At 43.7% G+C, this 12,935-nt stretch overlaps 1 protein-coding gene across 3 annotated transcripts in view; it reads left to right on the plus strand.

Annotated features, from left to right (window-relative positions):
- The window catches only part of trappc9 (trafficking protein particle complex subunit 9), a 54,579-nt gene that overhangs the window by 22,633 nt on the left and 19,011 nt on the right, over positions 1-12,935 (plus strand). For all 3 annotated transcript variants that reach the window (XM_085901039.1, XM_085901041.1, XM_085901040.1), the window contains 3 exons: positions 3,019-3,161; positions 6,097-6,207; positions 12,080-12,232. In XM_085901039.1, the coding sequence (XP_085757165.1) occupies positions 3,019-3,161; positions 6,097-6,207; positions 12,080-12,232 (407 nt within the window). The remainder of the gene's footprint in view (positions 1-3,018; positions 3,162-6,096; positions 6,208-12,079; positions 12,233-12,935) is intronic.

Here is a 12,935-nt window from a genome sequence, read left to right on the forward strand (position 1 = left end):
ATGTATGAAATCCAGTCAGCCTGGCCGAGCGTAGCTGTCCGACCGTATCGCAGTCGCCCACAACCAGGGATTTGGATGCCACTGTGCTGCGCCATCCATTCCACTTGCGTTCTTACTTGACAGGTAATTGTTGCGTGCTTGTGTGTATCATCCACGCTTTGTAGCAATACAAGCGTCTCGCCGGTGCGTCCAGGTCTATTTCGTCATCGTTTCAAGCTTTTTGGACTGTTTGGGTTTCAGATTCAGTTTTCTTATTTTGAAAAGTGAGAAGTACAAGTAGTAGTAACTGAGTTAACGAACTTTTTACCATGTCTGTGCTTGATAGTTTCATTTTTTCATCAATTTTGCATTTTTTGGTGACTTTGAGCAAAGCGAGGGTCACATCTTTTTGTGAGCATAAAAATAAAACTAATAGCGAGTGCATAGCTGTGATTTTTTTTTTTTCCGCCACCTGTGTCCATCTCTGAATCTAACTTCACAGTTTTGTGGCTGCCTGGAAATTTGTGCTTCACAGTCCGCCCTGGGCGCCAAACTGGCTTTTTTTTTTCTGTGTTATGGGGCTTGCTGGTTAATGAAGTGACACCTACAAATAGTGCAAGCAAAAAAAAAAAAAAGAGCTCCCCTGTTTGAGGCACCCGTGGGTTCGATGTTCGCCTCGCCTTGACTCACACGTGAATGGAGGCTTTGCCAAGTCTACTTAAAAACAACTTTCATTTCCAAGCTATATCTTCAAGGCAAAAAATGCAGGGTCAGCCGTTTTGATCGGATGATTCCAAAGCTTTTTTTTTTCTTAGACGGAAAAGAAGTATCAAATGTGGCATCTGGTATTAGAAAATCTCCCGCACAGGGCAATAGAATCCTATCAACAGGATGTTTTCTTCTAAACTTCACACTTTTGTATGGCAACTGAGCACCCTGGGGGGCGAACTGATTGGTTCAGTGATTGACACTCGCTGCACACACGAGATGCGGTCCCAGCAGATAGCTATATTGCATCCCAATGCCCTCCAGTCATCACTCAAGTTTTCCACAGGGGCCCACACCGCAACGTGACTAAATATCTCTCCTGGCTGGCGGCTTGCTTTCGTTCTAGCGAGCAGATGCTTCCTAAGCAGGGTTCAAGTCTTATTTTAAGGACAATTAGGTACACAGTCAGCCTTTGCGTAACCTCATCAAAAGCCATCAAAATGATCTATCTGGCTTTTCCAATACTGGCGAGAAGAAGTAAGTTGTTTGTGTCGACCCTGAAAAAAAGAAGAAAAAGGAGAATTGAGTCGAGGCTCGGTGCTAATTCTAATTTGGTTGTATGCATTAAGATAAGGACGCTTCTGCCTTATCAACCAGCGGAAAATAAGGCTGGCGGGGAGTAGTTATCGCCATTAGCTTGTGTGTTAATAAAGGAATCTACAAACGGGAGTACAAGAGAGATAATGACGGCGGCACACGTTTCTTCATGGTGATGTATTTTTGGCAAACGCACCCAAATGCCATCACAGATGTTCTTTTCCATTTCACCATTACACCGATTCCCACGAGATGCTCCTTTACCTCCTCAGGCGAGAAAATTTGGATGTGTGGACCGCTTAAACCCGCGGCACACTTGTCATTTTTGCTCCCTGGCACTTTTAAATCAAGGAGAAGTCATCTGTGTTTATGGATGCCGGTGACGTATGGCAGATCGAGCTCGTTTTTTACTTTGACGGCTAGTTTTGCAAACGCTTCTTTGCTCCTTGTATGGATTTTCACAAGCCCGAGGAACAAAAATACAATTTGATAAGACATAGTTGTTGGGGTCAAAAAGTTTGAATGGAGATTCTCCAGCCAGCCAAACAAACAAACAAACAAACAAACAAACAAACAAACAAACAAACAAACAAGTCATCCTAATCTCGTTGACCCGGCGTACGTGGTCGGCCTGTTTGATGGAGCTCGGCCCTGCGACACGCTCACTTCTGCCGCCGTCGGCTTATTACTGCTCGGTCCGGTGTGATTGAAAAAAGGCTTCCCGAAGAGTTGGAGAGCTGACAGAGAGGGAGCGCTTTGAACAGATGTGGAACTTTAAGTGCGTTGCGCTCGGCAAAAAAAGGGATACGGGAATCAGTGTTTGCCGGCGTCTCGGAGACAACCTCCGGAGACTCGTGCTGAGGCCATTAGTGCCATACAGGCAGCCGGCGGATCACAGCTTCCTGCAAATTATACTCTGCTTACATTCCCTGTGCTAGCATTTTCTATAAAATGTGGAAAAAGTATCGGAGAAAACATTTGGCAGAGGCGCCGGTGTCACATCGACAAAGACTTTTTTTTTGTTTCACCCCATGAAATATTTGCAGCCCGTTATCGGCACAGCCTGTTTTTCCTCTGCCGCTGTGCAAATAGAGTTAAAATGTCATTCTGTAACTGCATTGTTATTAAAGATTTCAGCGAAAGATAGTTTGGGCTATTTGAATCCGGCTGCTTGGCACTGTTTGTGTGTTGTTGTTTTTTTTAATGTGTGTGTGGGTAAACAGAAGCCATCAGCTTTGCTAGCTTTTGCTGCGTGTAAATAGAACCTCAGCCAAGTCAAGTGAAGTGCTGGCAAAAGAGATGTCCATAAAAAAAAATGTCTACGCTGTTCCTTTCTCTCGACAGAGGACTTTGTGTGTTCACAAAGCCAGCAATTGGCGCTCAATCTTCTCTCCTCACAATTTAGGAAGCCACATGTTGATTCCAAATCCTGGCTTTGAGACACCAATCAAAGCGTCTGCCTCTCGGCTCAAAGCATTCTGGGTGTAATAGCACACTTCCATTTCATTAAACAACACAATAGCTGCGCTGCCATGCATTTCATATTTTTTTTTCCCCACCGTAATGACTTTGGATGCGTCGGTCTTAAAAGCGGCAGTAGCGCTTGGGCTGATGGAATGGCAAAATAATGCGCTGCCTCCAATCTGACCCCCATTACAACATGTTCTTCCATGAAACACTATTATTGTGGCATATTTCTTAGTTTCGTGTTTTTTTTTGTGGTTTTTTTTGCAGACTTTAGAGGCGGTTCTCAACTTCAAGTACTCCGGCGGAGCTGGCAAAGTGGAGGGCTATTACAGGGAGCTGTCCGTCGGGGTCCATGTTGATGTTGAGCCGTCTGTGTTCTTCACAAGGGTTAGCACCCTGCCCGCAACCAGGTAACATACAGTGAGGAGAATTGCTGTCAATAAAAAATAAAAAGTTGTGGGAATAAAGTGCCCACACAGCGACAATCTGGGTTAATTTGAGCATTTTCCTTCCCTGGTGATGGATTTCACTCAATGTGCCTCGTACACTACGTTCGATTCCTTGTCACTCTTGACTTTTCAGCTCCTCCAGTGGACTCCCTTCTGAAACTGGGGGTGGGTGGGGGTTGCGATCGTCGTGGCAGCGTAATGGGCGCTTGAGATGAACCATTAGCCGTAATAATACCCAGAGCGTACGCCATCCATCTTGAGGTCAGCGTTGATAGATGGATGGCTCGCCTGTCAACCGTTGAGGCATCTCGGGGAGGATTAGCTCCCTTATCTGATCATTTCAAGCTCAAAATATTTGGCAAAAATCAAGATTTTAAAGGCACGTGAAGGTTCATTTGGATATTCCAATATTGCAACAAAAAAAAAAAATCTAGTTTAGAAAAAGGACGGAATATTCCAAAAGTTAATCTTAGAATATATAATTTTTTTTTTCTTTCAGATGTTTTTGTATTTGGACTTCTAGTTTGACCTGTTTCCCAATGATAACTGTCATCAATTTTGTCACCCCAAACCACTTAGAGCTGGTGTTGCTCCTTTTGCACACTCTGCACTTTCTCACATCTTATTTTATACTTACGCTATGTCTTTTCTCCAACATTGCTCTCTCTTTTCTCACGTCATCATTTAGTCAGCACATTTGACTTTTTTTTTTGTTCCCGGGGACTTTTGATACATAAAAACATGTGGCCGTAAATTCCATTTAGCGGCTACAGCATCATTTAAACAGCATTTTTCTCCAACCTGGCTGCAAGGCTCCTCTTTGACCTTTCCCCGTGCTGGGAGTGACACCATTTTGTTATTTTCCTCCGACTCGCTCTTCCAGGGCTTTGGCCGTATAAAAGGTGTCAGATGTGTTCAACGGAGTGGCAGTGAAACGGCACGTGTGAAATTTGCAGTGATCTATACTTTGAAGAAAAAAAAAAAGACATATACTTTGTATGTTTTGCGCCTTGGGAATAAAATGTCTTTTTTCCACCAAACTCTCCCTTGGGATTACACGGAAGTCAGTTACAGCAGCAACATTTGTTGCTTTGTGTCGCCAACAGCTGATGGATGTGCAAGCCGTGGGAAATGGTCCACTTTTACTTATGTGCTGAAAATGTGATTTCCCTACTACAAATCCGTTTATTTATAGCCTAGCCAGCTAAAGTAGCCCTTTGTGACACGGGTGCTAGGTTTTTATCCATTTCCACTTGCTTCAATAGAATGCACATTTAGTGGAGTTCCTACTGCAGAGTGGCAACATCAGCACTTCCAGACTCATTGATCAATCTCGTGCTTTTTTTTTGTCTTCTCCACCAACCTCACAACCCACCAACTTCCACATTTTGCCCTGTTTTTTTCAGATTTATGATCTGACCTGGAATGAATGGTCAGGACTAGCTTTGAAGACTTTTCACAAGATCCTCCTCTTCATTTGTTAGCAGAAATCTGTGAAACAGACAGTGGCATTCATTAACTTTCTTTTTCTTTCCCCTCTGACACACTTGCCGCTGTACCTGAAATAATCACGAGTAAAGGTCGTCTTCCTTAGTCACCGCCGCGTATACGCTCGAAGTATAATTTTACCTCGGTGTATCAAAGTCGGGCTCACCCGGCAGCGCTTTCACGTTCGTCTCATTCTTTGGCATTCCGGCAACGGCGGGGAATTTAATCCTTTTACCGTTATCAAAATGGAAGACCTTATTGGCAGTTTTGAATCATTTATCCACTTGAAATCTACGTGCCCTCCCTTGTAGCTCAGATGAATGCTTAATACGTTTGGGCTCCGTCAGGTGGAGCCTCCGCATCCACTATTGCTCCGTGTTATTTTAGGCTGGCGTTATTGTTCTTTTGGAGCAAAACTAGCATCCAGAAATCCACATTGTCTGCTGTTTATATCCCCGTCTTGATCTGGGTTGGACAGCGCAAGAGCAATGAGTCTGTGGTTCTTATCGGGTGGCTCTGATTGATTGCCCCGGCTTACTGCCCCGGCCTATAAATCAGTAGCTCGCCCCGCTCGGCCTGTTAATCACGTCTGCCGACAGAGACAACAAGACAATTAAAGAAACATAGGTTGGCCTAAAAAATATGCTCCTTTAATTGCCGCCGCAGTTTATTAGCGACTTGGGCGAACGCGCCGTAATCCTCTATTAACTCGAGGATTGGAGAGACAGAAAGCGAGCTGGGAATGACTTTCCCTATTGCCCGGAGGCAAAACGAGCTGATGGGATGTTTAATTTACACTAAGCGCGTATGTTTTTTTTTTTTTGAACAACTTCTATATTTTCCTTTGCTTTCTAGACACTGTAATTACGGCTCATCCTTTGTGTTTTGTGTCGTGGGAAGTGGCGGACGGTAAATTCCCCGTGCAGTCGAGATGAATATATTGAAACAGGAGGTCCTACGACATCACTCGGAAAAAAAAAAAAAACGTCAGTCTAATTCCCTTTCTTCCATCATTACCAGAAGACGAAATATCCACTTAGCTTAAAAGCCAGTATGGTCTCCTCCCTCCCGTTTGATCTCAATCGCAAATTTGGCCCCTCTTATGTTTTTTCCCCTATAAAGAAAGTGGCCCGCTCCAACCAGGCCTCCACACTCTCATGAAAGCGTCGTTTCCTTTTTGATGTTCTGACAAAGATTGATGGAGCCTCCAACTGGGCTTCAGAACCTGTTTTAGACATACAGGTGTCAGTGAAATGTCTCTCAAAAGTTTTGCCGTGAGCGTCACTTTTAACTCATTCACTGCCAACTCAGTTCATATCTTTGGCGTCTATAATCATCAATGACACAGAATGTGTTAATTTAACTGACTAACATGTGGGGTTTTTTTTTTTCTTCTTCTTCCCCACAGCACCCGTCAGTGCCATCTCCTGCTGGATATCTTCAACCCAACAGAACACGAGCTCACCGTCAGTGCCAAAAACAACCAAGACCTGGTTCTCCATGCCAGCGAGTGCCAAAGGTAAGCAAACTTCTAAATCGGGAGTGGCGAACAGGCTGCAGCACCCCCGCAAAATCTGCGCCATATGATGGAAATTACATGTCGCCCGTCAGGGTATACTTCAGTTTTTTGCTCCAGAATTTTTTGCAAAGATGAAACGGCCACATCGAACAAAAATTACCGACTGAGGCGAGACATTTACATTTCACTACTTCCCCCATTTTGTGACCCCCATAAGAAATATGCATCAATTATCTCACGTCTTAATATGTCTTATTTTGGTGCTCCTTCACTGGGAAATATGTCCCCATTTCTCGGCAGAGTGGCAAATTATGATTACTGTCAGTATTTTCTCTCAGTAAACGGACCGGCAAAGGCACGGTGACTCATAAACCTTTTCCCACGGGGACGGAATGTCATTGTGTAAAATGACTTGGATAGTCAGCGTTCTAGGAAAAAGGAATAAATACACTTGAAGCGATAGAAGCAAATGAAACGCTTTTCATTTGCGGGTATGGTGGTGAAATTTATTTTCAGCGTGAGCCGTTATTTTCTGGAATTGAAATAGATAACAATCAAGTGCGCGTGTATGGAAATGTGGCCCGTGTAAATTCTATTAGGCCATCCGTCGCCAGCGAATAATCTCGGACTTGCTACCTGTGGTCATTTGTCATTGATAAAAGCCTTGAAATAAAAACATAAAATCAAGAAATACATTGAACATAGGGACATAATCAGGATATTTAAGACAGTTTTGCTCGCAATATTTGTTGCCTGTTTTCTGATATTACGGACCGAACCAGTAGCGGCAATAGATTGATGATTTTGCATACAGAGCAAAACAAGGCTATAGGCTGGCGAATCTCCCGTCTCGCGAGGCACGCGTCGCATCATCACGCCCACCTCCCCGCGTGTCATTTGGTATTTTGCTTCTGCCTCGTGATGAATGAGATGTCAGGCTCAAGATGTTTTCTCAAGTCTTTGCATCCACGATGCGCAAAGGGTTGGCTTTTGAGCCCCACGAGCCGGAAAAATGATTTTGTCAATCACCCACGTGCTTCATTGTATGACTAGCGAGTCAAACGCTAACTTCCAGGTTAGTGTGTTTAAAACAACGGTATGTCTTCTTCAACTCAGAATCGAGAGTCCTATCTCCAAAACTTGGTAAGGTCGTGGCCTAGCCAAAGGGCGCTTAGGAGACTACCCGGTAGTGTTCCCATTTGACTTTGCATCAGTGCCCAAAGCATAAAGACATGGATGAGAGAGTTTTGTGTGCACAGAGCCTTGACCTCAACTTGATACACCTTTGGATGAATTGAAGCAGAGACTGACAGCCAGTCCCTCTCGTCCAATATCTGTGTGTGACCTCGTAAACATGCGATGACTCAACGGTCAACATTCCCGTGAAGCCTTCGTGAACAAAAAATGCATTTCAATAGCCATCAATTATATGCGATCCTACGTTTTCGTCACAATTTGGTCTCATTCTGGAAAGGCAATTTTTATGCATGAGAACCTTTTGCGCAATATGGTGTTAGATTTTTCGCGCCCTTGAATATGGAGTAGTCCACAATATTTTCTCAGAATTTAAAAGCAATTTACAAGAAAATAATGCGTACAAGTAGCTTTTAACCAAATGGAACACCAAGAGTATGAAAAGAAGAAAATATTACATTCAATCGACATTTTTATGGTGTTGAATGTAAGGATATAAAAAAAAAAAAAGAGAATGTTTCGTTTTTTGTCCAGTAAATGACATTCTTTGACGTGAAGGCAATATTTCACATCGGAGTGTTGCTTCCTGGTGTCACTGAGTGCAAAGTTATTACCGGTTCTTTATCTTCTGGATGATGTTGGTGGAGTGAGACATCGAAATGGCTTTTGGCACTGTGTTGTTTGCTGTCCCTGAAGTCTGACGCTACATCACACAGCGAGGCGCAAACCATAATCAAAACTTTTGTGTGCGTTTTTGTACTCCCGTGTGCTTGTCAAACAATATTAGTGTTGTTGGGTTTTTTTATTTTTCAAGTGTCTCACAAAAGTGTAAATGGCACTTTTGCGATAGAAAATAATCTGCTTGCACAGCATTTTTTTTTTTACTGTAACTAAAAATAACTTTACACAACCGTTGATGTCAAAACGCTGACAACAGTTTTTTTTAAATTGACAATGTATTTTTTGATTTTGATATTTGACTCTTTAAATAAACAGTTAAATAATACAGTTAAAATAAATGAAGTATTTTTTTATGATATCATAGTCGAATAAAGTCTAATATAGTTGGCCCGGCCACTTTGTGTTCAAACATTTCTCCTTCGCTTTTATCAACAGACGTGTCCACGCCTCAGCGCATGGGCTTTTCAAACAAAGCTTGTTTCCATGGTGACCACCTTCACCCTTTGTGGTTGCAAGGCACATCATGCATTTGCAGTCAGTTATCCCGTCGATTCTCAGTAAATCCCAGTTGGACATGAATACTACCATTTTTTTTCTCTCTCCTGCTCCTGCAAGGATGTTTGCTCTGCCAGTCTCATTTAAATTTATGAAATGCTCATTACATACACAATATGCAGTGTCGTGTTCAATAAAGAAGAAAATAGCTGTGCACGCGGGCTATGGGAGCAATGTTTTCTGAAAACGACGAGAGCCGACAGTGGTGATGCACGTCTCCCAGGGATTCACAATTCCCAACTTTGTCATATTTGCTCGGTGGAAAATTATGTTTTTCCTCTCAGCAAATGTTGGCGAGATAATATCTTCCCCGGAGATGTCTGTTATCCCCAATGGTGCCGGCTAAATGAGATTTGCTGGAGTTACTGCAAAATCAGGAGGGTTTTTTCCTATTTAAAAAAAAAACCCCATTTAATTAAAAAAAATCTTTATTAAGACGTGCTTTTGAATGTAAGACCAATTTATAAGCTGCCTTTTATTGAAGACATTCTGAAAAGTTCTTTTTGTGTTAGTCTTGATTGGTCCCACTGTCGTATGGTGTTCCACAGGGTTCAATTGTGGGGCCCCCTTCATTGTTTTATTTTGACACACAGCCCACAAAGAGAACATTCAGACGTACAATCTCTGCACTTTGATGTAGCGCAGGCGCAAGACAAGCAAAAGGAACACTTTTGTCCTAGCCATCTGTCACAGATAACGAACATAATATAGTGTGCATCTGCCAATTGCCTACTTTCTCCATTCAATTTAAATATTCATGAAGACAGATACGCAGAAGGAACTTTTCCAATCACCTGTGATTTGATCTCCCCTACGGCAAAGCCATCGGCTCCGACCGATAGTCGCGGATCAGACGTGTATTTTGTGTCACCCTTTATTTTCAGCGAGAAAAAAAAAAAAAAAATCCCCCGCTTGAAATCCAGCTGTGGCTTTTCCTGCATGATATCGCCTTCATTCACCCCTTGTTAAGGCCTCTCACTTGCGCGTGACGCCAACCACCCACCCACCCTCCAGAAGAACCTTCTGGCTTTTAACAGCACAAACACAAATAGCCCGCTCTTGTCAGCCCTCGTAATAGCCTCCCACCCCTCACTTTTAATGACGGCCGGCGCATTAGAAGATTGTCTGCACAGTAACCTCCGAGGATGCGCCCGTGCGTTCCGTAATTGGCAGTGTGAGGATTTGTTTTGGATGTAGCTCAGCATATTGAGTGAGGCAAGGATGGAGGCAAGGAGGAAGGGTGGTTGGAGCCGCCGCCACCACCGCCACCGCAAACAAAGGGTTACACCAAGTCAGCCGCAGTCTAAAAATAGACGCTCGCTCTCGCCTGCCTCTGCATAGGCTTCCATGGATCTCCGCCCTAAGCTCTCGCACGTGAGCTAAATATAACCCGCCCAAATGAAAACAGGAGCTCACGGCTTCTTCCCCTGCGGCATAAACTCGTTGGAGCCTCTTCAGAAAAGATGCAAGAACGGCTGTCGTGAAACGCTGCGTGGAAATCCGCATTGGGATGGGCAGGAGTCCGATCGCTTCTCACATACGCATGTAGAAGAAACCTGAAATGAAAAAGATATACAAGGTTATAAAATAAGTCAGATGTGAAAGAAAGCATCGATGTGGCATTGTCATCTCTCCAAACGCAAATTCCGCCATTCTGCAAATACGTGCTCCATTGCTCTCCGTGGCTTTTTGTTGACAACGGCAACATTTCAGAGATGCAAGCGGGCCCATACGCTTTGATATAATCATTGTGTACTTTTGGTGGAAAGGTAACATGACATTTAATTAGCAACGGGTCGCTTCCCAGCGACCTTCTGAGCTGGTGTTATTCCCGACATTAGACCGGCATCACTGCCAAGTTATTGTGAGATGGCGGTAATTAGAAGCACAATGTCAGAGGTCAAGCCCGCCGGAACCAATGCTTTTTGACGTGTGTGGTTTTTCAAATAGATGTGTGGCAGGCATCTTCGAGAGCGTCTTCCCGTTAATTAGTAAAACCGCTGAAGATATAATAGTCTCTATTATACCGCCCCCTGGAGGATAAAGTGCACACACCAGAAGGAGCAGCACAATGACCATTGAATTGATACAGTGCATATTTTTATGAAGCACTGCACAATATGATAAAACATTACAGCAATTAGATCACAAAGCCATTTTACAGTTCGAAGCATTTCAATGGATGATTCAAGATGCGGAGGCGACTAATCTCACGAATAAAAGATCACGCATTCATTCCCGTTCATTGTCAACATTTCACCCTTCTGGCTAACATGATGAGGGCGTAGCACCTCTGTATTTGAAGAGGACTGTCAGCAAACAAAAGCTTCTGCGAAGGGTGCCAGACGGCGCTGCCTTGAATGGATTTCATCAAGCAAAATAGCCCGAATAATCATCTTTGAATTGGATGTGCTGATAAATGCCTTCAGCTCACCTCTATCTTGCCGTAAAACTCATTGGGAGTCACGAAAATGCCAATGAGATACACTCAGCTTGGCAAGCCAAGCCAAAAGAAAATAGAATTGACTATTCATAGACAGATGAAATTACAAAACAGATGCAAACTTGCCTTTCAAAATCTGTGTACGAATATCCAGATCCTAAGCGCTCATTCCTTCCTCAATCCAAGAAGTCGAATTTCATGAAAGGCGTTATCGAGCCAGACAGGGAGACAAAATCAACTGCGACGTTCCACGCCGGCCACTCCAGCACGCACTGTGTTATTGAAAGTCTCGTAACGGTTTAGATTGGTTTGCGGGATGGCCTAATCCTGAAAAAGATGACACAATCATATCGCCGAGAAGAGACGATAACGTGTTGTGCCTGCAAATTTCTCTCTTGCCATACCAAGAGATTGTTCTGGCTGGTAAAATTGGTCCATCACGTTCATGGAAGCATCTTACACGGCTTGATGTTTGTATTGACTGGAATTATTAACTCATTTGGTACGTAGAAACTATAATTTGTCGGTATACGTTTGATATGAACTGCTGCAATATTTAGGAAGAACAATGAAATAACCTTTTCAGTTCTCTCCCGTTAGTCTCGTTTGAAGTGTAACGTCCGTGGTCGTGCGTAATTACTTCTCCCGTGTCCATTTGCCTTGCGGTATTTTTAGTTTTAGTGTGTGCAATGTGTTTGAAGAATGACAAAGCAGCAGCCATTTGAAAACGGGACTTCAGTCGTTGACATAAGCCGTACGCCGCTAATCTTCAAAGGTGAGTGTTGTTCTGCTGCAAGACCTGCCGTTTAGCCGCCCGCCCATGTTGTTTTGAAGCATCATTATCTCATTTTTGCTGCTTTGTTGTAAAAGCTGCCTGATGATAATTGCAATGTTTTCTTCTTTGATGCGTCTCTGGACACAATAGATTTTTTTTTTTTTTGTGTGTGTAAAACAGTACGTGAAGAGATGTGACAGATGAGATCATTTTCTTTCCTCCAGGATGGCCATCCAGGTTGACAAGTTTGACTTTGATAGTCTGCCGTCGCCCGACCAGGAGACAATTTGCTTGACTAGCCTCAAACAGCTGGAGGAGGAGCGACAGCATGCTCAGGGCTGCCAGATCAACAGCAAGCTGGGCATCTGTTGGAGCATCATATCCTTTTCCGCTGGCTTGACGTAAAACACGTGGAATGGAGTCTTTGGATTTATGATTCAGTCTTTAGCCGCCTCACTCCATAAGGCAGCCATATATTTTTAAAGGTGTCGGAAATCAGACGAGTGATAAAAGACATCTGGAGTCTACATCTGGAGGCCCTCTGGCCAGCGGGGAACTTGTTCCTCAGCGCTGACAGATGGCGACGCTTATGGGCTCCGCGCTTGACACTTTGACACGGCCAAGCAATGTTCTTGTGTGTCAATCTGAACGCGGAGCCATTACTCACACCGACATTGTTGCGGGCTTCTTGAAAGATAGACTTGGAGACAGTCTGGTCTCTAAGACAGACGTGTCAAACTCGTTTTTAGTCAAGTGGGCCAACATCTGAGCCCTGAGGAACTCCATTCATTCATTATCTCGTCAATTTCGTGTCAGTGCGTCACTCGTATTTTACTCGAGCTTCTTTGGACTCGTCGCTCGCTGTACGGCGAAGGTTAATCGAAGTTTGTCGTCGCACCATATCTACCCCGCATCCAAATGTCAGCCGTGTCGATTATCGCTGTATGTTATCTCGATAATTGCTCCGCGATAGCCATATTTGCTGCGGCGCAGTATTGATTCGTTTGTTACTACCTCTGGAGTCCGCTTACAAAAACATATTTCCCAGCAGTCCTTGACATTTTGAGGTGAACACTGATA

The sequence above is a fragment of the Syngnathus leptorhynchus genome, chromosome 20 (assembly GCF_054491065.1).
Source record: "Syngnathus leptorhynchus isolate UIUO chromosome 20, UIUO_Slep, whole genome shotgun sequence".
NCBI lineage: Eukaryota > Metazoa > Chordata > Actinopteri > Syngnathiformes > Syngnathidae > Syngnathus > Syngnathus leptorhynchus.